The following is a 26,982-nucleotide window of genomic DNA, read 5'->3' on the forward strand; positions in this document are numbered from 1 at the left end:
GTTGTTGGGGTGTGGGAGGGGGCAAGTGGGTGCCCTGGGCAAAGGGGTGCCTTGGTGGCCCCAACCCCAGATCCTGCTGGCTGGGGTACGGTCATCGCTCAATAGTCCCTATGCCCCTGCTTCTTGACAGAATGCAATGCTATGTCCCCTAAGAAACTGCTCCCATTTGCCACAAATCTATAAGAAGGCCTATGAAAGGGAGGATGAGAATAATCAACTTTCTGATTAGAATGTTTGGTTTTTATTTTTGGGAAATTTGGCTATAATCTGGCTGCTTGATCATGGATTAAAACGACGTGTCTTGATTTGTCTCCTTCTGGAGTAGTCTAGTTTCTTTTTGCCCCTTTTCTTGGACCTATATTCCTCAAAGTTTTGGCCAGTGTGATTCCAGCTAAGATTTCTGAGTCCTCCGGATCCATGATTAACGTTTTCAGTGCAGGCTTTTTCATGCTCATGCTCATAGACGAATGCAGGCAGGAGAGTCTAATGGATAAAGAGTTTTTTAGGGTCTAGCTGTCAAAAACATCAATAGCAATGAACAACAAAAAGCTGTCCCGTCCGTGGCAGAGGATATTTATTTTATTTATCAAATGTGTTCACCGTCCCAAACGTCCATCTTGGGATGGTTTACAACAATATAAAACAAAATTAAAAATTAAAAAAACCCTAAAAACAATTAAAATCTATATTGACAAGAAGGGACTTTCCATGATCTGAGATCACAAAATCCGACGATCATGAACCAATTGACTTGTTCAGGGGAATGGCCACTGAACAGGTGTACGTGTCAATGGCTGGGGTGGGAAATGGGGAGTATTAGTCTGGGAAAAGATCTGTGCCTCGCGGAGGCAGTTAGCCGACGGTCGGTAGCTGTAAGTAAGTATCTGCTTCCTATCCTATTTCCCCTTTTCATAGCTCCCCACAAGTACTGCCGTGCCCATGAGATGCCGTGGCTCTTGAGGAGCTCCTTGTACGTGCGCGTATCTATGGGCTTGGTTGCAACTCGACTCCCGGAGAGCATTAGGATAAACAAGGTGCTTAGCTTGACTAGGGAGGGGACATGTCGCGGGGTTTTCCGGGGGGAGGGGCAGGGGCTGAAAAAAACAGTGTCGCAGGGCGTCAGGCAGTGGGAAAAACAGGAGGACCCGGCGAGCAGGGCGGGGTGGGGTGGGGAGAGAGACAGAGAGAGACACGCCAGCCAGTAATCCAATAATGGCTTCGAGTCCTCGAGGGGGAAGCCTCCCTTCTCCAAGCTATTGGCAGAGCGCACTGTCTTTTATGTGGCACGGTGCTGAGTGCGCAACGCGATAGTAGGAAAAGAGATGGACGGCGTCGCCTCTTTCTCATCCCGCAACCCCCCTCCTCCCCTCCCCTCGTGCGTGTGTGTCTGGGTAACCCGGCGGGTCACGTGTTGTTTTTCTCTTTAGCTGAGGCGCGCAAAGCCCAAGAAGTTACTCGCCGCGTCCGTGGTCCTGAAACGGGAGGAGCTTGCTCACTGCTAGCCAGGCGAGAGAGAAAGCGCGCACGCGTGCGGGGAAGCGAGCGAGCTGAGACGATCTAGGTGTCAGGGAGAGCTGCGGCGAGCCCCGGAGGCTCGGAAGAAGCCCTCTTCGGAGTCGCCGTCCTGGGCTGGGGGATGGCGAGCCCCCCTGTGCCGGAGTACCCTCGCCGCCCCTCGGCCGCCCCCAACCTTAACAACAACAACAACAACCACCAGCAGCAGCAGCAGCAGCAGCCACCGCAGGAGCAGCAGCAGGAGCAGCCTCTAGGCGTGCGCAAGTGGGGCTACCTGCGCAAGCACAAGCACGGCCACAAGCGCTTCTTCGTGCTTCGAGCCCCCTGCCCCGGCGTGGGAGGGGCGGAGGCGTCGCTGCAGCCCGCCCGCCTGGAATACTATGACAGCGAGAAGAAGTGGCGGAGCAAGGCGGCGGCGCCCAAGCGCAGCATCGCGCTCGACTCGAGCCTGAACATCCACAAGCGGGCCGACGCCAAGCACAAGCACCTCATCGCGCTCTACACGCGCGACGAGTACTTCGCCCTGGCGGCCGAGAGCGAGCAGGAGCAGGACGGCTGGTACCAGGCGCTGACGGAGCTGCTCGGCGAGAGCCAGGCGGGCGCGCAGCCGCTCCTCCCGGAAGCCTCCTGCGGCGAGGACTTCGGCTACGGGCCGCTGGGCGGCGGGCCGTCGGCGCCGAGCGCCGCAGCCTACCGAGAGGTGTGGCAGGTGACGCTGAAGCCCAAGGGCCTGGGGCAGAGCCGCAACCTGACGGGCGTGCACCGGCTGTGCCTGGCTGCGCGCACCGTCGGGCTGGTGCGCCTCAACTGCGAGCGGCCCTGCGTGACGCTGCAGCTCATGAATATCCGCCGCTGCGGCCACTCGGACAGCTTCTTCTTCATGGAGCTCGGCCGCTCGGCGTCCACAGGGCCCGGCGAGCTCTGGATGCAGGCCGACGACTCGGTGGTGGCGCAGAACATCCACGAGACCATCCTGGAGGCCATGAAAGCCTTGCGGGAGCTGGCCGAGTTCCGCCCGCGCAGCAAGAGCCAGTCCTCGTCCTCCTCGTCTTCGGGAGGCGCTCCTGCCGCTGGCGCGGGCTTCGTGGCGATGTGCAGCCGGCCGATCTCGGTGCCGGGCCGCCGCCATCACCACCCGCTGATGCTGCCCCCCAGCCAGACCGGCCTCCTCCGCCGATCACGCACTGACACCCTGGCGGTGGCTGGCGGTAGCATCAACAGTCGGGCACGGACGGCGAGCGAGGGAGATGGGTGCAGAGCTGGCTCGCTGGCTGGCAGCCCTCTGAGCCCGGATGCCGGAGGCCCCTCGCAGACGCTCGGGGTTGCTTGTGGCCGGCAGGGTGGCCAGCCGGCGATGCAGACAGGCCGCTCCCTAGCCTTAGGGCACTCGCCTTCCTTGGTTTCCAAGCTGGCCATGGAATCTGGTCTACTCCCCCAGCGCCTTTCCAGTGGCAGCATTTCTGTGGCTGGCTCCCCCGGCGATCCTGCTGGTTTCATGGCCTTTGAGGATTTGGGCTCCAGCCCAGGTGGGGATCCACTGCCCTTCTCCTCTTCCTTAACAGCAGGCAACCATAGCAGCACACCAGAGACCCCTCCAGGCCAGCAGGCTGTGGAGCGGGGACGCCTTTGCTACCGGCCCTACCTATGGGAGACTACAGGAGCAGACAAGGTCCTCCGAAAGCGCACTTACTCTTTGACAGCACCAGTGCACCAGCGCCCTTTGCCGCCTCCTGTTTCCTCAGCCTCCTTGGACGAGTATACGCTCATGCGAGCCACCTGCACCACAACAGGGGCCTCTCCAAGGGCAACCTACACCCCTTACCCTGAGGATTACTGTGATGTGGAGATTGGCTCTGGGGGCACCAGCAGCAGTAGCAGCTCACATCTGGGTGGCAGTGGCGGTGGGGAGCAGGTCTATATGCCTATGAGCCCCGGGATAGCATCTGCGCTGCCAGTACAGGGTGGTCTTGATGGCTACATGCCTATGGGTCCCACCAGGGTGTCAGCCCCACAGCAGATTTTGCAACCTCGCTCCTGCAAGATCAGCAGCGAGTGTTCCCCAGATGACAGCAGCTATATGTGCATGTGGGGTACTGGTACCAGACTGTCTGGGGAAAGTCCTGATGGGAGATTGAGCCATGGCGACTATATCAACATGTCCCCCTTGTTGTTGCCTCCTTTACATGGATCTTCCATCACTTCTGCCCCCCCACCGGTGCCCTCTCCTAATGGCTTAAGTGCCCTGGGGCCTGGGGACCGGTCCAACTACTTTTATAGGCCACTGCCCTATGCCTGCCAGAGCCAGACAAGCCCTCTGGGCGAGAAGGACAACAGTGACCAGTATGTGCTTATGAACTCACCAGCAGGAAGATTAATCAACACCCCCAAAGGGAAGGCTTTCTCTGCCGCCTGCAATCACACAGCCGTGCCTTCGCCCATGTACCAGAGTTGGACTGAGAGCTCCCTCAGCCATCGGGCCACTGGTGCTCAGCCCAGTCACCTTTCCCTAGAGCTGTTGCTGCTCCCCCCTAGCATGAACACACACTCCCTTCCACATGAACCTCAAAGTCCCAGCGGGGAGTACGTCAACATTGGTTACTCACTGGCATCGGCCTGTGACAGCTCAGCCTCCTCACCTGGTTCTGGCTTAGGTGGAAGGCACAGCCCCCCGATCTCCAATTACATGAATCTCAACTTTGATGAATCACAATCGGGTGCCATCTCAGTGGGGTCTTTGGATGAAGTGCTTTTGCCAGGATCCCGCCCAAATCCTGGGCAGTCGTCTGAACATTATCTAAAGGTTGGAGAAGGGTTGGCGTGCTTTTCGAGCCCATCTTCTGAGGCAGGTGACTATAGTGAGATGGATTTCAGAAAAGCCACTACCCCATCCCAGTTCATTTCACAGAAGCCAGAAAGTGCTCGTGCAACTAGTCCTGTTGCTGCCTTAAAGCGACTTACACTTGCTGGGGTGGAGGCCTTTGTTTTTGCTAACCCCCTCCCTGATCCCAACCGTGGAGCCAAAGTCATCCGTGCTGATCCTCAGGGGCGCCGGAGGCATAGTTCAGAAACTTTCTCTTCCACTGCCACAGTAACCCCTGTGTCTCCTTCCTTTGCACACAATCCCAAGCGACACAATTCTGCCTCTGTGGAAAATGTGTCTCTCAGGAAAAATGAAGGGTTGCTGGAGGAGCAGAACAGCAGCCCTATGTGCCGAGAGACCTCAGCTGGCTTCCAGAATGGCCTCAACTACATTGCTCTTGATGTGGTGGAAGGAGATCATCTGGCAGATGACGACCAAGGCGAGCACAAAGGCAGGCATTCCCTAAATGGAAATATCAATGGCCCTTATACCAGTAGAGATTTCCTGACCCACAACCTGAAAGAAGCAACTTCAGTGAAAGGTCAGTTTCCTTGCTCTAACCTGTGTTTATGTCTCTGGTGATCAGTGGGTTTTTGGCAGCAAAGCCATGTCATGGGGCCGGGGGGAGAACATAGTTCTTTGAGCCATTTTCTTTGAAATGTTTCTGTTGGACTTAACTGGGAGACTAGTTAAGTTCTTGCAAAAACTGAACGTGCACTAGATCCAGACAGAGCAAACTAAAGAGCTTCTGTGCAAGTTCTGTAGTTTAACAGAGGTCCCTCTAGCTGGTTCATTGTTTTGCTTTTGTGATCTCATACCCAGGTCCAGTATCAGGAATCCTCTTAAAAAATTTTGGCTGCACATTGTCCTTTGCCACATGGATTTCAACTAATCTTGTCTGCAGTCTTTCTCATGCACTGTGCCTCTAAAATTCATAATTATAGTGAAATTCTATTTAATTATGATACTTTATTTATTTATTTATGAGTTCTTTTTGCTGCAGGTTTGAAACAAATGTTTAACAAGGGTGTAAGAGACTGTATGAATCAAAAGAGAGAACTGTTGATAATATAACATTAATTCCCATAACATGAGAATCAACAAAGCAACATTACATTGATGCTACAACACATTAATTCTGAGCTATGTGAAAATTCTCAGTTCTGGTGTGAAAATTAATTTTGAATCAGCAAAGAGCATGGAATATACATTATTTTAATGTTATGCAAAAGTTAATTGAAAAAGTTAAATTCCAGAAACAGGTCAGGTTGCACTCTCTTCTCTAGAAAACAACAATAAACCAGTGCTTGCAAGAAAAACTAAAATAAAGAAAGAAAAAGGATAAAATTGAATAAGGAAGAAAATAAATGTTGTAAATACTGTGTAGTGACAGCTTGCTTGTCTCAGAGATGGGTAACTCATCTGTAGGGTGGGGAAACCTAATAGTTTGTCAAGAATGACTCCGAAACAAGACAGAGCTCTACACTCTCCAAAATGATACACAGTCTTGTGAGTGAAGGATGGAAGCATGCTTTGTTATGTCATTGTTTGATATAACTGTATACATGGGAACCAGGGGCCAGAAAGTCCAGAAAGACTCATTGCATGAGAGCTGTGCTATACTGACCTTGAGCAAAGAAGTAAGGCATCCACTCAGGCCACAGACGAGAACCACTGATTAAATTGGAAATATCCTAGTGTATGTTCATTTAACTGTCTGAGAACAAGTGAGCTGCATGCTACTAACTGGTACATTTTGCAAAAAACTAATCTAATAAGGCTGATGGTACAATTTAGTTTGAGTTGCTGATATGAGATAAATGGATATTGAGAGTGTGTATGGAATAGCCCTGTTTACCCACTGGCCATGATGGTCTTGTCAGTTTCAGTTACTCCTTAATTATTTGTGTCTGAGGCTGAGGTGTTAAGAGTTTTACATCCATTCACTGAGGGAGGCATGGCATCATGTATCAGCAGTTTCCAGCCTCTGCTCTTTCTGTTGCAATCTTGTTTGAACCACAGAACAAAAATCTTGATGCTGAGACGTGTGTGCTCTAGCAAAAAACAAGATATGGGGGAGGGGGGTTGTATTTTGAGATACAAAATATTATTATTATTATTTTATATTATTTTACACAGTCAGACAGGTGTTATTGACTGGTTTGTTTTATCCAGACATCAAGTCCTTCCCAAGGACCTGGGATGCCAGAATTTTATTGTCAATGTTGTTGCTGTTGTTATAGATATCGTCGCAAAATATAGGCTGTTTCCAGTAAAGCTGCTTTTTGTAATTGACAGATGGTGATTTCTGTGGCCCCTATGGTGTTGAGGTGCTCTTCAAGGTCTTTTGGGACTGCACCCAGGGCGCCAATTACCACTGGGATTATTTGGGTCTTTTTCTGCCACAGCCTTTCCATTTCAATTTGTAGATCTTTGTATTTTGTGATTTTTTTCTATTTCTTTTTCTTCTATTCTGCTATCCCCTGGTATTGCTATGTCGATTATTTTGACTTGTTTTTCTTTCTTCTCGACTACAATTATATCTGGTGTATTGTGTGGCAGATGTTTGTCTGTTTGTAGTCGGAAGTCCTATAATATTTTTACATCTTCATTTTCTTCAACTTTTTCAATTTTATGGTCCCACCAATTTTTGGCTACAGGTAGCTTGTATTTTTTGCAGAATTTCCAGTGTATCATCCCTGCTACTTTGTCATGCCTTTGTTTATAGTCAGTCTGTGCGATCTTTTTACAACAGCTGATAAGGTGGTCCACAGTTTCATCTGCTTCTTTACAAAGGCAGCACTTGCTGTTTGTTGTGGATTTTTCTACTTTTGCTCTTATTGCATTTGTTCTTAGTGTCTGTTCTTGTGCAGCCAGTATTAAACCCTCTGTTTCTTTCTTCAAGTTGCCATTATCAAGCCATTGCCAGGTCTTGGTGATGTCTGATTTTCCACTTATATTGTGCAAATATTGACCATGCAGGGGCTTATTTTTCCATTTTTCTGCTCGGTTCTTGACTTGTTCTTTCTTGTAGGCCTGTCTTTTTTCATTGGTGTTGAATAGTTTTGCATTATTGACCATTTGAAGTGCATCTTCTTCACTGTCCTTGATATATTCTTCAAGGCCTCTTTTCTCCTCCTCTACTGTTTGATGGACTTGCAGCATTCCTCTTCCACCTGAGCTGCGAGGGAGGTATAGCCTATTGACATCACTGTGGGGGTGCAGAGCATGATTGATGGTCATGATTTTCCTGGTCTTACGATCTAGCGTCTCTAGCTCTGCCTGGGTCCAGTCTATTATTCCTGCAGTGTATCTGATAACAGGTATAGCCCAGGTGTTTATGGCTTGTATGGTGTTCCCACCATTGAGTTTGGACTTGAGGATTTTTCTAACTCTCCTGATGTATTCACTTCCAATTTTTCTTTTAACTTCAGTGTGTGCAATGTTATCAGCCTGGAGAATGCCCAAGTATTTGTAATGTTCTTTCTCTTCCAGGTTCTTGATCTTGCTTCCGTTGGGCAATTCCGTTCCTTCTGTTTTTGTTATTTTCCCTCTGTTCATTATTAATGCAGCACACTTGTCTAGTCCAAACTCCATTGCTATATTGCTACTGAATATACGGACAGTGTTTAGCAGTGATTCGATTTCTGACTGGGACTTTCCATACAACTTCAGATCGTCCATGTACAGCAGATGGTTGATTTGACTTGATGTTTTAGATGTTTGGTATCCGATGCCTGTTTTGTTTAGTATTTGTGAAAGTGGGGTCATGGCGATTACAAACAACAGAGGGGATAGTGAGTCCCCTTAGAAAATGCCTCTTCTAATGCTAACCTGTCCAAGTGTCTCGCCACTGATTGTTAACCGTGTACTCCACATGCTCATTGCTTTTTTTTAATAAATATCTAAATGTTTTTGCTGACACCAGTTGTTTCTAAACATTTTAGTATCCATGTGTGAGGCAATGAATCGAAGGCTTTCTTGTAGTCAATCCATGCAACACTTAGATTGGTTTTTCTTCTCTTGCAGTTTTCTAAAATCATTTTGTCAATCAGCAGCTGGTCTTTTGTGCCTCTGGTGTTCGGGCAATTTCCTTTCTGTTCAACTGGAAGCTTTTTGTTAGTTAATAAGTGTTGCATCACTTCATCTGCTATTATTCCAGTTAATAATTTGAACATGGTTGGCAGACAGGTTATCGGTCTATAATTACTTGGAACTGCACCTTTTGCTGGGTCTTTCATGATGAGATGAGTTTTTATGAGTTATATTATTATTATTATCAGGGTGGATTTGATTTAAATCACTAGCAGGGTGGATAAAAATCAATGATTTTTTTAAAAAAAATCAAAAAAATCTGATTTTTTTGATTTAAATCCGATTTTTAAAATTTAAATCCGATTTTTTTTATTTAAATCTGATTTTTTTGATTTTTTTAAAAAAATCATTGATTTGTATCCACCCTGCTGGTGATTTAAATCGTGATTTAAATCGTGATTTAAATCAGTTTGATTTAAATCAAATCCACTCTGATTATTATTAATTCGATTTCTATACCGCCCTTCCAAAAATGGCTCAGGGCGGTTTACACAGAGGAATAATATATAAAGAAGATGGATCTCTGTCCCCAAAGGGCTCACAATCTAAAAAGAAACATAAGATAGACACCAGCAATAGTCACTGGAGGTACTGTACTGGGGTGGGTGCAAATAAAATATGTGTGCGAATACTTCTGTGTAGTCCTTGAACTTTGCTTGGAGAGATGTGCGTTGCATGTAATCTTCCTTTCTGTTGTCTTGATACTTGATAGGACAGGTGAGCTAATGAAAGGGAAAATAGCTTTAAAACTATTTCTAGTTTAACGGTCCTAAGTGATAGAATATTATCTTTGATAAAACTCAGATGTCACAAGAAATAATAGATTTAAGCAAAATTTGATCTCACTGAAAGTAAAGGATACTGACTTAAATCTGAGTATTCCAGTTTAGCTGGTTTGTGACTTGACTGCAGAACTCAACCAGAATCGAACTTTCTTTTAGAAGTCTTTATTATGGGATGTCTTACCATGAAATAACAAGCTCAGAGAAGTAAACTTTAAAGATGTAAAGATTATATATTTTGACTGCACCCATTCTATAGTAAGAACTAAAGCAGATTTTCCGCAAGTTCTTATGTTTATGATTTCATTGGGATTTGAGTGAAAATAAAGCAGCTGATATCCAGAACAGCCATCGTAGACACACACAGAGACCTTTTCTGACACAGACAGAATCTTGCCAAGCAGCAGAGCACATGTGTGGGGGAGGCAGTGCAATTTTTGCTGCTCTCCCCTGCCCCTGAAGTGTCCTTTTGCCTTTCAGAAATATGTTCCTGAGGGCTGTGTGGCCCTCAAGTTAGGAGCAGCACCTCTGGGTGTCCCCAGATGGCTGCTCTGGATGTCAGCCACTGTTTTTATGTCCATGTTTTATGTTCAAGAGAGGTCTGGTTGCAGTTGCCACCAGCTCATCTGCTGGCGACTCAGGCTTTCTCTGTGGCTGCCCTGGGGCTTTGGAATATGCTCCCTGCTGAAATGAGAGCATCTCCTTCTCTGTTTGTTTTCAGGAAGACCCTCAAGACTCATCTGTTCTCACAGGCTTTTAATTAGAATTAATTTTAATAATTTGTTTTAATAACTGTTTTACATTACTGTTTTTATTTCTGTTTTTATGCTACTGTCTTAATTGTTTTGTATTTTAATCTGTGCTGATTTTTAAAAACTGTTTTAAATTTTTACACCGCCTAGAGATGTACCTATCAGGCAGTATAAAATATGATAGATAAGATTAAATAAAAATGTTATTTAGCATACTAAAGTGTCACTTATCAAAGCGAAATGTGTTCGGGGTTTTTTAAAAAAACCCTAGCCAGACTGGAAAATGTTTCAAATTGGGATGACAAGCCCTTTGGATTTCCCAGTTCTATCAACTAGCTTACTTTAGTTTAACAAGTTGAATAGTATGCCCTTATAGTTCTATCCAACCACGTTCTGGTGGTCCCTTTTTTCTCAACATGTTATTTATTTAGTGTCTCTTAAAATCCATTATAAATTTTCTGTGGGTGGCTAAACAGGAAGATAAGTGACCTTTTAGAAGAGGCAGGTATCTGGACCACCAGTGTATTGAAAAGAACTGAAGTGTAGAACAAACTGTTCTCTATTTGGATACTAATGGAATAAGCACTTTAAAGCTGGGATGTTGCTTGTTTTGATAATGAAACTAGCTTGACCGAGTTCACTCTTCATTTCGTATACTATGTTAAGAGTGTTAAGAAATTGTGGATGATGCAAGTCATTTAATGGTACTAGAGAAAGACATGCTGTTCTGGTAGCTCCAGGTCTTAACACTCATGTCCGTTTCGGAGGATGAATACAACTGAAGGAAGCCCAGGCAGGTGCATGGCTGGGGGAGTCAGTCATGTGACTTGTCCCAGGGAAACTGCTCTGTGACCCAGTATGCTGATGAATTTCAGTCTTTGGTGGCAAATTCAACTTGGCATGCCTGTGCAACACTTTTTCTTTTGCCAGGGCTTAAACACAACCATCAAGGATAAACTTGCTAGAGTGACTGCTCCTGCTGCCTTGAGCGACCTTATTGAGCGATGTGCTCAGATTGATTGTTACCTATCCGAGCGATCTCAAGAGAAACAGAGGAACCCCCACCCACTCAGTGGTTCTCTGCTCAGATTCCTTAACCCTCAGGAAGAGCAGTGACTGGCCCTCAGCCTGAACTCATGCAGGTGAACATGGCCCGACTCCAGCTGACCGATGCAGAGAAAGAGTGGCAAAGGGAGCGAGAGCTTTTCCTGTTTTGTGTGCAACCAGGACATTATGCTGGAAATTGCCCCAGTAAGTGCTCGACCAGAGGAAGAGGTGGAAAACACAGCCCCCACTGCATTATGGATTATGGTTGGGGCCAAGCCCAGTTCGTCCCCATTTTTTGCTGCCAACACAGATTGTTTATCATTATTATTTATTTATTTATTACATTTATATTCTAATGGCATACAGATCTCTGTAGCTACTGTGATCAATTCAGGGGCATCCTGAATCAATCAAGACTCCACACTTCCCAGTCTGGGACTGTCAAGACTGCCAAGATTCCACACTTCCCAGTCATCCTGGGAATTACTTGGCTGACCACCCATGATCCTGCTTTATGGACCTGTAATTTGCCCAATACTTCCACATTGCCTCTCGTGTCAAAGAATGTCCAGAGCCACCCCCATGTTAATCCAGCCAATTTTGTAATGCCACTATTGATGGGGATCTCCTCTCCTGAGTTCATCTAAAGATCCCTTTTCTGCAGAACAAATGGCTGCACTCCAGGCACCAGGCTTGGGTCCATCTGAATTTCATATCAAACAGGGATGCCTGCTCCACCATCATAGATTGTACATTGTGGAAAGTCCTCTGAGGCTTCAAGCCCTCCACCTCTGCCATGATGCCCCCATGGCAGGAAACTGGCAGGTCTTGAAAATGTATATGTTGCTGACCCGTACTTTCTGGTGGCCATCTGCCTGCAGGGATATAGATTGTTAGGTTCATTCCTGTAAAATATGTGCATGAACAAATACTCCTCAACAGAAACCCCAAGGCTTACTGCAACTGCTACCGACACCCCCAAAACTATAGAGTAGTATTTCTCCGGACTTTATGTGGATGTACCCCCATCACAGGGAAACACAGTGATCCTAGTGGTTGTTGACATATTGACCAAGATGGCTCATTTTATCCCTGCCGAGACTTTGATCTGAAATCATGTGTTTTTCCTCCACGGCTTACTAGAAAAATTTATATTTGATTGAGGCTCACAATTTACCTCTCACTTCTGGAAGTCTTTCTTGGCCCTTCTGGGCATACAGGCCCACTTCACAACTGCTTATCAGGCCAGTGGGCAGACAGAGAGAGTAAGCCAAATTATTGAACAATAGCTATTTTGCTTTCTAAGCTGCCACCATGGTGATTGGGTATCCCTGTTGCCCCTGGCAGAGTTTGCCTCTAACAATGCCACATGTGACTCCACATAGCAAAGCCTGTTCTACGCTAACTTTTGTCATCATCTTCAATACCATCCCCTCACACCTGCTTCATCTCCTGTCCCAGTGGCCCAGGACAGACTGGCACACCTACAATCAGTCGAAGCCCAACTGGGCAAGCACCATGACCAGGCCAAGGCCTACTTTTAAGAAACAGGCAGATAGAAACAGTTGGAAGGCTCCCTCCTTCTCTCTTGGCAATAAGGTGTGACTCTTGGTGGAGCATACTCCAGCGGGTCAACCATCTACAAAACTGGACCACTGCTACCGAGTACCCTTCTCCATCCTCCAGCAGATTTCCCATTACCTACAAATTGGACCTCCCAGAGTCCTTTAAAATGCATCCAGTGCTCCACATCCGTCAGCTCAAACCATACCATGCAAACCCTTTTCCGGGCCAGGTGCCCCCTCTCTCCCCACCAGTGCTTGTCAGTGGTCAGGAAGAATATAAAGTACACCAGATTCTTTATTCAAAACTGATCATGGGGAAACTGCATTACCTGACTGATTGGGAAGGTTGTGGTCTAGAGCAGGGATTCTCAACGTTGGGTCCCCAGTGTCGTAAATCTGTTGGCACGGCTGACCCGACAGGATTTACGATCCCTCCAGCTCCACTTCTGAGTCAAGATGGAAATTCTATAGATAAGAGTAGCGACGAAAGCGAAAAATGACTCCAGATAAAGTAGTATAAACATAATGTCCCTTGAAACAAAACTAGGTACCCCCCTCTACGATAACTGAGCAATAACTGAAATAAAGGAGCAAGGAAGGAACAGAACAAGGACAGGCTGAAACAAGAAAGGTTGAACAATTAAAGCACGAAGAACACTGTCTGCGGAAGGCAACTTTGCTGACAGTACTGTCTCAGGAACAGTGTCTGCTTGATATAGGGCTTGAGATAACCAGCAGCCAATCAGGCTTTTGTGACTCAGCATTTCTATTTCCTCTCCTGTGAGATCTTGCGCCTGCGTGTCTCCCACTGAGCCTTTCTCTTGAGACATCTTCTTAACACAGGTGAAATTCCAGCTTCCTCCTGATCAGTCTCCTCAGCCCTTATCTCTGCCAGCTGTCCAGAATGCCAGCTGTCCGTTCCACCTCAGCTTCAGAGTTTGTTCTCACAGCCAAGTCCTCCTGCTGTGCTTCTGAGCTTGCTCTCCCAACCAAGTCCTCTCGCTCCTCCTCTGACTCAGAGGTCTGAGCCATGACACCCAGATGTTATTGGACTTCAACTCAGGGGCGTAACTACTATTAGGCAAGGGGAGGCAGCTGCCTGGGGGCCCCCACGCCTCAAGGGGCCCCCCAGAGGCGTCACATGAAGCAAGTCACATGACTATGTACTGTGAAGTGTGTGTGTGTATATCAGCGAGGGGCCCATTTTAAAATTTTGTCTCTGGGCCCACTCCAGCCTTGTTACGCCCCTGCTTCAACTCCCATAATCCCCAACCAAAGGCTACTGGGGCTGGGAATTATGGGAGTTGAAGTCCAATAACATCTGGGGACCCAACACTGAGAATCTCTGGTCTAGAGGAATGCCAGCGTGGTATAGTGGCTAGAGTGCTGGACTAGGACCGGGGAGACCCGAGTTCAAATCCCCATTCAGCCATGAAACTAGCTGGGTGAATCTGGACCAGTCACTCTCTCTCAGCCTAACCTACTTCACAGGGTTGTTGTGAGGAGAAACCTAAGCATGTAGTACACCGCTCTGGGCTCCTTGGAGGAAGAGCGGGATATAAAATGTAATAAATAAATAAATGATCCTGGGAACCACCTGAACCAAAGTACATGCTTTCCATGGAGCCTACCTGGATAAACTGAAGCCATGCGGGGTTGGGGTCACCCTCTGGTGAGGGGGGAAAGTACCATCATTTTATTCATTCATTCATTCATTCATTCATTCTTTATTTATTTATTTATTTATTTATTCGATTTCTATACCGCCCTTCCAAAAATGGCTCAGGGCAGTTTGCACAGAGAAATAATAAATAAATAAGATGGATCCCTGTCCCCAAAGGGCTCACAACCGAAAAAGAAACATAAGCTAGACACCAGCAACAGTCACTGGAGGTACTGTTCTGGGAGTGGATAGGGCCAGTTACTCTCCCCCTGCTAAATAAAGAGAATCACCACGTTAAAAGGTGCCTATATGCCAGGTTAGCAGGGGTTACTTGTTCATGCCCTACCTGTCCTGCAGTTTTGCACATTGCTGCCCCCTGTGGCAGCTGGCCACATTGCAAGCAGACTCTTGGGCTTCTGCAGCTCTGAGCAAGTCCCACCCCAGGCACATGGGCATCTGGGAGGGGAGGCAAGAGGGAGCAGTTGCCCCCCCCCAGATGAACCAGTTCTCATTGAGTTCAGTGGGGCATACTCCCAAGGAGGGGGTACTGGATGCTGGCTTTGCCCCCCCCAAAAAAAATGTCCTGTGGATGCTCCTGCCCATGGTATCTAATCATTGGCCTTCTCTGGAACAGGAAGTATAAAGAGATTTTCTGTCTGGGGCATACCTGGTCTTAGTATCAAAGTTTGCCTGATCCTGGTGCGCATCTTGATCCCTTGTCATGACTCCTAGCAGGGCTGTCCTTAGGGCTTGGCAAGCAGGGTGGCCGCCCCGGGCCCCACTCTTTTAACCCCCATTAGAATTAACCGGAAGGGGTCCCTGCACTGGTTGATTTGCCCCAGGCCCCACATCCCGCCAGGGCTCTCTAAGGACAGCCCTGACTCCTAGCATGACTCTGGCTACCTGCTTAATGCTTCTGGCTCCTGACTCCTGATCTGGTTTGACCTTTGGCATGGCTCTGACTTTGGTTCCTGTCTTGATCCCCTGACTGGACAGCTTGGCCTTCTGCACATTCCTGGCTCCCAGCTCCTCTCTCAGTCTCTGGTTCTGATTCTTGGCAGATTACCAGGCATGACTTCTGGTGTGTACTTTGCTCTTGACTCCTGTTTGATCATTCTTCATCTGCCTGACCAGCACCTGCCCCTGGTGCTCTTAGTCCTGGCTTCTAGACCTACACCTCTAGGTGCAGCTGCCCCATGGCCCAGCTGATCTGACAAATGGTAACAGAAGCAAATATTTAATTTTGAAAGCAGCTAGCTATTATTAGTTTCGGTTTTTTCTGACCTTTGGCTGCTTTTATTTTTCAAACCTTCTGGAAATGTTATGCAACTGTGATCTTAACAAGGTATGACTTGGCAGACCTTTTGATCGGGCTCTTCTATGTCTTTGTTTTGTTTTAATTTCAATAGCTGTTGCAGGGGAAAATTTGATTGGAGCCATGGTGGAGGCGGGGTTCCCTTTCCCCATGCTTTTTTCCTTGTTAAAATTTCACCCCACCAACTCCTACTGGCCTTGTGGGTGAAGGAATTGTCATTAGGAAAATATCATAGGGAAATGCTTACTTTCCCCTGTACCTCAGTGATCCAATTTGCCCCTTTTCCATACAGTGGTTGCTAATCAAAAGAACAACAGCAACCTGCAAGAGATCCTGATTGTGGATCCACCAGCATCATATAACATTGTAAGGAAATGGATGATCTTTTACATTTTCTATATGTTCCAGTTGCAAGACCAAGAATATAAACAGATAGGTGGAAGGTTTCAAAATCAGTGAAAAGTGGGTCTGTGAATCTTTGTACATTGTTACTGTGCAGAGTCCAAAATGACAGGAATGGAATTTAACCCTAATCTGGATTTTGGGGCGGATTTCCACCTCCAGCTGCATAAAGATGTGTAAACAAGCAACCCACTGCATTCCCAGCTATGCTATTCTGATCAAACTCTTACCTGCACTCTGGTACATAATAGATCCACAAGTATGGCCCCTCACCAGTTGTTATATTTATGTTACTAATGAAAATATGACACAGGGTAGAAAACTACCCCAGAATGAATGGGCTTTCTATGGTGGGGTGGTTTCTATCCCATTCCCATATTAAACCTTTTGGGATGGGGGAGAACACCCTGTTTCAATTTGCAAACTTCTGTTTTATTTCTCTTGATGATGATAGCGTCTCAAAACCAGTCTGAGGCACTGTATATTTTTGTGCTCTCAAGTTAGGGCAGATGAAAGTAATTCCTCCCACACTGCCGGACCTAGTGTTTGGAAGAAGTAAAGCATTTAGAAGCATCTGACCTTGAAGAAGCAGGGATTTTAGCCAGCAGAATAAAGCCAAAAAGGATCACAACAGCAGCAACCACAATAACGTGTCAGCTTCAGTAAAGCTTGTGGATCAACCATCCACAGTACATCTCTGATCTTTTTCCATTTCTTCTAGTGGGATACAGCCCAGAAGTGGGTGATGGGAGTGGGGTGGAGCTAGGTTCCAGGTGGAGAGAGCATGAAGATGTAGAAGTGGGATGTATGGCACTGAGCATTCTGCTGAACCTCAGTCACCTGCCAGTGAAGATACTGAGAGAATGGGTTACATGAGAAGTAGAAATGAAAATTTTGGTCTACAACCAGTCTATCATTTGCCCACTTGACAGTGGTAAAATGCGGTTGGGGTCAGACCAAGATAAGTTTATTCCAACAGGAGGAGTGGGGGGGGGGGGAGCGAGAGCAAACCATCATGAACCCTAAGGGAAGAATCCAAATACTGTCCGAAGTCTTGGAGAGCCACTGCCAATCACAGCAGGCAGCGCTGCTCTAGATGGACCAGAGGTCTGACTCAGTAGGCGGCTACTTTCCGATGGAAGCACCTTGACCTAACAGGACTGAAAGCAATTAGCCTGCTGTCCTAGCTGGTGTGTCTCATCCAATCATGATGTGCTGCAGGGACTGTGGAAAATACATTTGGGGTCCTCCTATTTCTGTGCCACAATTGCAGCTGAGCTTAAGGACATCACAAGTAATTTAAGGAGGTTCAATGACAAAGCCACAAGGCAGAAGAGAAAAGTGATTGCCAAGCCGGCAACCATTACAGGTATCTGGACCTTGTTTGTGTGGGAACTTCAGCACAGCTCCATTCCTGGGCTTGACCAACAGTTGATGAGCAGTTGTTGGGTTTCCATGGTGCTGTCCCTTCTAGCAACACATGGTAAGCAAGCCAAAGAAATACAGTGTGAAGATATGGTGGTGCTGTGGTGCAAAAACATCTTACCCACTGACAGGAGCTGTTGACCTTGGGAAGCATCGGAAGAGGACTGCAACAAAGACAAGTATGCCTGCAAGTTTTTCAGCCATGTGCACAGCCATGGAACAACATTGCTTGAGGCCACTTCAGCTGTATTACTCCTCTTCCTGCACTCCAAAACTTTGTTGGAGTGCGTGTAGAGGGGTGATTCAGATTAGCATTCCTCTCATGTGATTAAAAACTGTGCCAAGAGTACTTAAGCACATCCACCAGTGACGTCAGGGCAGATGTCTTGATGCCGCAGCCCTGATGATATCATGCGTGCAAGGCTGTGTTCGTCTGTACCTGCCCTCAGAGAATTGTGGTGGGGGAGAACTTTTTCCACAGTGTACAATGCGCGTCAGGTACTTCCGGTCACTTCCAGTCTGACGAGGCAACAGGGTGGCAGGAAGGTATGCTGCCGTCCTACCGTACCCTTTTAAAGTGCAGTGCCGGCAGGGGAAATGTGGTGGGAGGGGTAAGAGCAGCCTCCCCCCCCCTTAAAGGTGTTCTCCCCTGCCTTAGAACTGGCCGAACTGCCGGTCATTCAAACCTGTTTGGAGGCCCATCAAAGGGCCTCCAAACAGGTTTGTGCAAATCCCTACAAGGCGCCATGCTTGAGATGTGGGGGTCACCACTGCACTCCTTTGGAGTGAAATGTTAAAATTATTGTGGGTTCTGTGGTCTGAAAAAGTTGCGGGGGGGGCATCCAGGGGCATCAGGTGTAGCAAGTCCTACTTGTGTGTAAAAAATATTTCTCCATATGAGGGTTAAAGCAGAAGGATACTTGCTTGCTGCTCTTGTATCAAAATGGAAGAGAGAATATGGAAGGTACTACCTCAAATTGTTGAAAGATATAGGGTGAATTTACTTGCCCATTTATTAAGTGCTAACTTAACATGGTGTGCTCTTAATAAATTGGTATGCTGATCGTGTGTATTGTTCTTGCTCCACAGATTGTCCACCACACTTGGCTGGGTGATATAGATAAACAATGATTGTATGCATGCACGTACACCATGCAGTTTTGCTATTTGGTAAATGTAGTCTGTAGTCTTTCATAGATACTTCCCTTAGCAGACATATTGGAGCCCAATCCATACTTTACGTGGCAGTTGTAATTGCAGTGGATACCCTGGCCTTTGATAGATATTTGTTCCAATAACCTGGAAAGCCAGAACATATATTTTCAAAAATTCAGGGACACTTGTTGGACTGTGATTGGCCACAAGTACCTGCTGTGTGTTGGCAGTAAGATGTGGGTTTTCTGGAAATTTTTGAATTGGAAACTTTTCTAGAAAACTTTCTCATGCAAATTTTGTTTTCATTTGCATGGAATTTTGTTCTTTAGAAAACATTGCAATGCAAATGTTTCTGATGCCCTTAATAGATTGTGATCTGATTTAGAATGTTGTTTGACCTGTTTGTTTAGTTTAAAAAAGAAAAAACCCAAAACACAATATTAATTCCCCATGCTTAATCCTTAAAGGTAATCCTTAAAGGTAGCCAAACAGTTCAAATGAAATATTTGATGGAGAGATCAATAAAAACATTCAATGTGGTTTAAATGACTTACTGAAACAAAGTTAAAGCTTTAGGTTAAAAGAAATTACTTTTATTGGAATATTCAATACATCAATAAAACATTTTTCTCTTTATTTCATCTAAACCACCTCTGAAAAGAAGAGTAACAATAACCACATGAATAGTTACAATTCATCATAGATCAATAAAACATATATGTACTCTCTTACATGCGTTTTAGGAATAACCACCTGAAAAAACATAAATTACAACTTAGAAATTGCCTGGCTTGCTTAATATTGCATTGGCACCCATTGTTACTAATGAATTTTATGAAACAATGACCAGCACCTGGACTAGCATTGCATGTGTGCAACAGTGTGAGTTCCAGATTAGCACACTGACCCTTGAGCAGGCCAAGGTGGAAGGGCTGATTGTCTTTGATCTCCTCTACCCTATGAAGCCCACTGCACATCACCAAAATAGGTCCAAGAGTATCACACAACCCTCAGGAACATACTCTGGCTACTCCCTTTCAGCGGGGAAGTGGAGACTGTTGAAAATTACCCCTTCCCTCACTTAAGCATCAGCGCCGTGGTAATATGGATGTTTGCACAGATACACACATGCAGAGGGCTAGTCTGGATGTTGGCCAATGAATTTTTAGAAATGGGGGAAAAAAATCCATCCCACATCTCTACTCAGCAGCATGTTTACATACCTCTCCACACTTCAAATATTTTCTATAACAAATGCTCATCAAACATAGTTTTTCTGCAGCAAGTATGACCACTGCATGCGGTAATATGTGATTAGATAGAATGGCATATGTTAAAAATCACCAGAACTAATTCTCAAAATGTGTTGAATAAAGATTAACCCACAAATCTGTTTTTGCTGCTGCTGTTCATACCAGGGGTATAGCTATAATTGAGTGGATGGCATCAAAGAGCCTGGGGGCCCCAGCTCCACCCCTCCCTATTTTCTTCATTATCTCCCTCACTCCGAGGGGCCACTGGGGAGAGGGGCGAACATGGGCCCCCTCTCCCCTAGCTATGCCCCTGGTTCATACTGAAGAGGAGAGGCCCCTGAGAAGCCAGGGAATATTCCAAAAGCTTATTCAAAAGCCTTCTCTTGCCTGAGCAGCTGCAGTCCTGTAGGATGGCATTTTGATAGGGTTCTGTTAACTCTGCAGAGCCCAAAGAAAGGACTGCAGAAAACAGTGGGTTGGCTGAGAAGTGGGTGGTGGTGGTGGTGGTGGTAGGGCAGGAGGGTTGTCTATCATGACTGACTTCATTGATCAAAAGTGGTTCTGGAGAAACAAAACTTGTACAAATCCCTCCACCCTAACACACGTGTGCATGTGGGTAACAACTTCAAAGGAATAATAAAGAGAAAGCATCCCCCAGCTTATCCTTTTCTTTTCTTTCCCCCCAGTTTGTTAGCGGCATTGCCATGTTCATCCCCGGAACGAGACACAGTCGGTAATGTATCTTTTTTCTTTTTCTTTACTGGAGTAGCTTATATTTAGGAAAGAGAATGGAAGCTTAGATTTGTATGGAACTGTACCTATTTTTAGGAATTAAAATTGTCGTTTGTTTGGGTTTTTAAAAACAGAACATTGCATAATATTGACATTTGAACTGTGTCTGCTATGAGTACCCATATACTACTACTACAGCTACAAATATTTATATACTGCTTTTCAATAAAATTTCCCAAAGTGGGATGGATAGATAGATGGATGGATGGTTCCTTGTCTCCAAAGGACTCAGAGTGGCTATTCTCACGACCAGCCAAAACCGGGCTAAGGGAGCCCAGCCCAGTTTTGGCTGGTCGTGTGCAGCAACGGGATCCACGTGGCTCCTGGCAGCAAGCCCACTTAAATGCCCCCCCCCCAAAATGAGGTTAGCGGAGTGCGTGCTCTGCTAACCCCGTTTTTCTGATCATGTGTCTGCTGCGGCTGCTTGCAGCTGCAGCAGACACACTCGTGGAGGGGTACCCCAGGAATGCACCATGCACTTTACTGTGCTTTACTGGGGCTCCAGGGGGGGCACCACGCGGCTGCATTTCCCTTCACCCGGCCCCTGGAGCTTCCGGGTGAGGTGTGGATAGAGATGACAGGAGAGCCACAGCTTGTCTGCGCCGCCAATCCACTCATGCAGGGAACCCCCTCGGATCGTCTGCGGGGAAGGTAACGTAAACCCTCCTTCTCTGCAGTTAACCCTGGCAGCTCTCCTCACTGATCACAAGGAGAGCTTCACAACCTAAAAAGGAACATAAGATAGATACCAGCAACAGCCACTGGTGGGATGCTGTGCTGGGGTTGGATAGAGAGTGGTTGTTTTTTAAAGATACAAATTGACGATGTGTAGTTTGGTCACAGCCTTTACTTTCCTTAAACAGTTTTTGTTGCTGATAGCTAATCTTTATTGTTTACTGCGTGGCTAATCTATTTTGTTTAGATTCATTGGACATGAAGTGGTTAAATCCAAGCACTTTGGCTTAATTATTCAGAGGACTTCTCTTGTGTTTTTGCCCTCCTCTGAGAGTGGATACTGTTGTGTTGGCTACTGCATGTAAGCTGGTCCTATATAGATGGTCCTTATCCTATTGAGCTTGCAATCTAGGAAGAAAAGAACTGAGAGGCACAGCTAAAGGAGTTCTGTCATGTTTAATTTCAGTAATGTAGTTCACAGATTTTGCATTCCTATAGCTGCACTGTGAATTATGATATATTGCTGGCAGAGTCACATAACTAATACTAAATAGTTTTTTGTTATTAACATATTATTGCAGTAAACTTCATAAACAAGGAATGCATATATTAATCTTGGTTTCACTTAACATATTCCCTTTTTCAAACCCAGAATACTTGATGATGATGATGATGATGATGATGATGATGATGATTAGAGACATTAGTAAAGTTTTGTGGTTGTATGTATGCACCTGGTGGAAATGACTGCATGGATGCTTAACTGCCGTTTGAGATAAATACCAACATAAATAATCAACCAACTCTCTCCTTGCTCACTTGTTTCCCAAGTCCAATAGAGTATATATAATAAGAAAAAGGAACCTAATATAATACCTACTTAGGGGCAATATCAGGGGTAACAGAATTAGGTATGTTGCTATTTTTTCAATGACTGTATCCAGGAGCAAATTATCATGTTGATATTAAGCAAGATAAGATCTCCTCCTATACATCCATATTTTTATGAAACCCTTAAATGTCTAGAAGGTGAAACCTGTTGTTGACCAAGCAAAGTCATTTTGCTTAGATTACACTTACAGAAAAAGTTCAAGAAAATAAATTTATGCAATAATAGTTTTTTTAATTAACGTGCTTGTAAAAGGGGGAGTAAAATAACACTTTGAAATTTGTAGAATTTCAACATACTTTATTGAATAATTACCATGCATAACTTGAATCATAGTAAATTTGAATCTGAGAAAGATCTTCTGCTTCTCTTGAGCATGATGTTGTGTTTCAAGTATTGATCCAATTACTGAGTGTTAAAAACCTGATAACAATAACATGTAAACTATATTATATTCAGAATTTTATTTTAAAAATAGAAAAATAATTATTTAAACCATTTACCCAGCATATTTCGGTGCAAAACATGGTGCATTCAGCTAATTTAAGTGGCAGGATTGTGGATGCAGAATTTGGTATCTGTAGATCATCAGGAAGTATGACTTTATTTTGCACAAACTCTTCAAAATATATAATAAATAGTGACCTGCATAATGCACTTCAGGCCACAGAGGAGTAATGCTGCACTGTGAGGATGTTGCAGACTCCAAAGGCAGTATTAAGAACCCATCATTGCATAAGCAGCACTGCTGATACAGCAGATATCGCCATTATTCCAAATGGGGAAATCTGCAGTAGTGCTGCTTGCACAACTACCACTTCTTAACAGCCCCAACTCTGCCTTTGGAGGCCGTGACAGCCCTACAGTACAGTGTCTTTGTAGCACTGTGCAACATGTGAGCCCGTGTCTGAAATGTGCAAAATACATGGGTAACAGCATGAGACATCTTTGGGCATCCCATTGTGCACGTACTGCAATGCAAATTCAGGCAAGTGCACACATTTGGACAGACAACTACTATTTTCCCCCCTGTAAACCACATTCAGTGGCTGACATCCTGAGTAATGGAGCATGAGTGCTTCAAGAGACCGCAGGGGCACAACAGTAGCCCTCACACAGCACCCCCTTTCCCCCTTCATGCAGGCGGTTGTGCCAGAGCCTTTAGCAGTCTGGAGCACTCCCTGTGATCAGCAACATGTTCCTGATCTTGCAGAGCCCTTCTGGAGTGTACGGAGTGTGTTCTGGATGCAAGGGGGGGGGAGACAAAGCACATCCAGTTCCCCGAAAACGAAGCCTTTACAGCTGCAGGATGCTTTTCCAGAAGAGTAAAAGGGTTCATGGATCGGCCACCCACACAACTGCTGGCTCCGTCATGGAGCCAGCGGAGGCTGCGGGGATTGGGGGCCATGCGGACCCCGGAAGTTCCAGGATGCTCCACGTGAGTACGCCGAGCATCCTGGAGAGACCTCCGAGCCCGGGAGGCTGTTTGCAGCCTCCCGGTCGGGGGTCTACTCGTGTGTCACTGTGTGCCACAGCAACACACTGTCAAAAAGACAAGGTTGATGGAGCGCTCGCTCTGTGAACCTGGTCAGAGGGGAGGGGTGCTTTGGGAGGTTTGCTGTCGGGAGCCGCACAGCTCCTGTTGCAGCACACGATTGCCCCAAAGCTGGCTAGGCTCCCTTAGCCCGCTTTTGGGCGATCGTGAGCATAGCCTCATTAACTTCTATCCTGTTCTGGGAAGGGAACTGTTCTCTTCGCCCTCCCTTTTTCTTTTATTGACTTTTGTTTTCTCCCTCAGCCCGCTTTCTCTCTTTTCTCTCACCCCCACCGAAGGGGGAAGCAAAGCCCCTCAACAAATTAGGATAAATTACTGAGAAGTAAATCCATTGATTTCACTAGAGCTTACTTCTCTGAGTAAAGACACATAGGATCAGGACCAGCATATATGCTAGATAAGAAGCCATCTCTCACCCATCCCTGCCCAAAGCATGGAAGAATTGAAGGGGCGGGCAGGGGGTGGGATATTTCTGGGACTTACTTCTAAGTCAAGATGAGTAAGATTTGGACCAAGGACACCAGGCTGAGAAGCTCTACAGGAGTACAGCAATGAAACCCCACAAACCATTCCCACCCACCTCCAACAGACTAGCATTCTGATGTAGACTGCCTTTCAGTGTGGAGGTTCTGCATCAGAGCCACACTGCTTGTGAGTATGAGTGCCACTTGCCCATACTGAGAAAGAGAAGCTTCCATATTCACAGACAGCTCGGCTCTGATGCAGAAACCTCAATCAAGGGCACTCTACACAAGCAAGTTAGTTAGTTGGTGATGGATGGGAATGAGTAACCCATCCCTGGAAGCATCTGGCTGAGCATTTTGTGAAAGAGGATACTGGGATGGAGTTCCCCTTTCAAGCAGCATTTGATGATTGAGCATGCAGTTTTATATGCACACTTACATGGGAGTAATCTCCATTGAATCAATGGGAGTTGTTTCCAACTAAAGAGGGAACAGTTGAACAATGCCTGAAAACTGGTGTTGACTGGGACTGAATAATGGAAAGAACCTTTTAAAATGTGAGTGGGAAACAGTGTAAAGATACTTTTTTTACAAACTGGTGGTAAAAATAATGGAACCATCTGTTTAAAAGTGGGGTTGAAATAAACCCATCACCACATGTTTCTTATGTAACCTGAGTTACTCATGTAACTCTGATATCTTCTATTTACATTGTTCCTCCAAGGAGCTCAGAGTGATGTACATGATTAGCTTTATTCTCAACAGCAACCCTGTGAGATAGGTTGGGCTGAGAGAGAAGTGACTGGCCCAGAGTCACCAAGTCCTAATCCAACACTCAGTCCAACCACTAAGCCTGGCTCTCAGTGGATCCCACAGGTCTTGAGATCGGTTCGTATCTTTAATGCTGTTAAGATTGCTAATAACCCCTCCTGTTCTACTGCGTAGGGAATAGAGCAGGAAAGAGATAGTAACCCATCTCTTGATTAATCCCAGGTGTCAGCTTGCCATCGCAACTAGAAACGTAATCCTGGTGTCCAGCCCTGTTTAAGAAGGCCCCACATTGCAACACACACCAACCTGTTTAGCGGCCACTACCTCTAATTTTGTTCACCTGTGTGTGGGATGAGTTTTGTTCTGGGCAGCAGTATCAAGGCAGTGTGTGCGCTCGTGCATTCAGAGTAGGGCCTTCCTGATACAACCCGAGTGAGATCTAAAATTAACTGAGCTGACATAAAAAAAACATGTGAGCGTGCGCATGTGCGCACACCTTAGAGGGAATGCTGGCCACTACCAGTCTCCTCCTCCTCTCACCCATCCACCACAGCACTGCACTATTGCTGCATTTTCTCTTACCTTGCTGTTTACACTAGAGGCAGTCTCCCTGTCCCCAGTATGCATGCCTGTCTTAGTCAAAGTGCTTGGGATGGGGATGGATGGAGAATAGAAACAAGAGGCTGATGGCTGGGCTAGGTTGGGCTGAGATCCTAACAAGCATCTTTCTGGAGAAAGCAGCAGTTGGAACATAGGAACATGGGAAACTGCCATATACTGAGTCGGACCATTGGTCTGTCTAGCCCAGTATTGTCTTCACAGACCGGCAGTGGCTTCTCCAAGGTTGCAGGCAGGAATCTCTCAGCCCTATCTTGGAGAAGCCAGGGAGGGAACGTGAAACCTTCTGCTCTTCCCAGAGCGGCTTCATCCTCTGAGGGGAATATCTTGCAGTGCTCACACTTCTAGTCTCCCATTCAGATGCAACCAGGGCAGACCCTGCTTAGCTATGGGGACAAGTCATGCTTGCTACCACAAGACCAGCTCTTCTCATGAGGATCATACTGACTGCATGAAGGGAGCCCTGAGGACTTCAGTTGTAGGCACTGGGAGGAAAGGAGGAAGAGTGTCTGAAGAAAGTACTGTACCTCTTGTCACTCCTTTCCCCACCTGATCAGACATACACCTTGCAGCATCTTGCACGCCATCCCTCTTTACCCCCTCAGTCCAAGCTCACTCAGTCCCCACAGGTTACACTGTAGAGATTACAGGTGTTGTGGCAAATGGAACTCAATAGGTGCCTTCTCCCCCCCCCTCCCCATCTTAACAGAAACATTTTGGGACAGGTCTCCACCCACTTCCTTCTCCTTTTGAAGCACACAAGTTTACACTTTAAGTTTCTGGGCAACCCAGCACGCATGATCAGGACTGGATCATGCCGAGGGTGTGCCTGCCCTGATGTCCCTGGATGATGTCCAAATGCACAATTGGGGCGTCTCTTAATAATTGCACGAGGGGGTGTTCATCTGAATTGCCCCTCTACGTGTGAGCCAAATACCTGTTTAAACAGCAAGGTGGTGTTTGTTTGGTTTTTTGGTTGTTTTTTGTATTCAGCATTTTGTTTATTTTTCTATTCAACTCATACTAATGTATGCAGTCAAAGAGCGATGCAAGATGATGTTTGTAAAGTAAATTCCAGTCATTCATAAGTCATTGGGGAGGCATCTGAAACCTTGATTTTGTGGGCTGCCTCCTAGATTTAAAAAAAAAAATTGTCACGGCCCCTACTGACCATTCAGCAGAAGCCTGTGGCTTAAAAAGGAGAAATGTACTCTGTGTTTGCTCAGAGGCTATGCCCTCTGAGTTCCTCTTTTAAAAGGTATGACTTTCTAGACAGCAGGAAAAGAAAGAGGCCTCAACCAGTAAGTGACTCCTGACTAATGAAGTGCTTGCAGAAAGAGATCACACTTGTGCAGTGTGTCGGTGCAAGGCAAGCTACTTGGACCAAGT

At 46.1% G+C, this 26,982-nt stretch overlaps 1 protein-coding gene across 1 annotated transcript in view; it reads left to right on the forward strand.

The window, feature by feature from the left end:
- Positions 1-1,205: 1,205 nt before the first annotated feature.
- The window catches only part of IRS2 (insulin receptor substrate 2), a 33,769-nt gene continuing 7,992 nt past the window's right edge, over positions 1,206-26,982 (forward strand). The window contains exons 1-2 of the mRNA XM_053284566.1: positions 1,206-4,916; positions 20,516-20,562. Coding sequence (XP_053140541.1) covers positions 1,637-4,916; positions 20,516-20,523 — 3,288 coding nt within the window. The 5' untranslated portion in view covers positions 1,206-1,636 and the 3' untranslated portion in view covers positions 20,524-20,562. The remainder of the gene's footprint in view (positions 4,917-20,515; positions 20,563-26,982) is intronic.

This window comes from Hemicordylus capensis, chromosome 1 (assembly GCF_027244095.1).
Source record: "Hemicordylus capensis ecotype Gifberg chromosome 1, rHemCap1.1.pri, whole genome shotgun sequence".
NCBI classification, from domain to species: Eukaryota; Metazoa; Chordata; class Lepidosauria; order Squamata; family Cordylidae; genus Hemicordylus; species Hemicordylus capensis.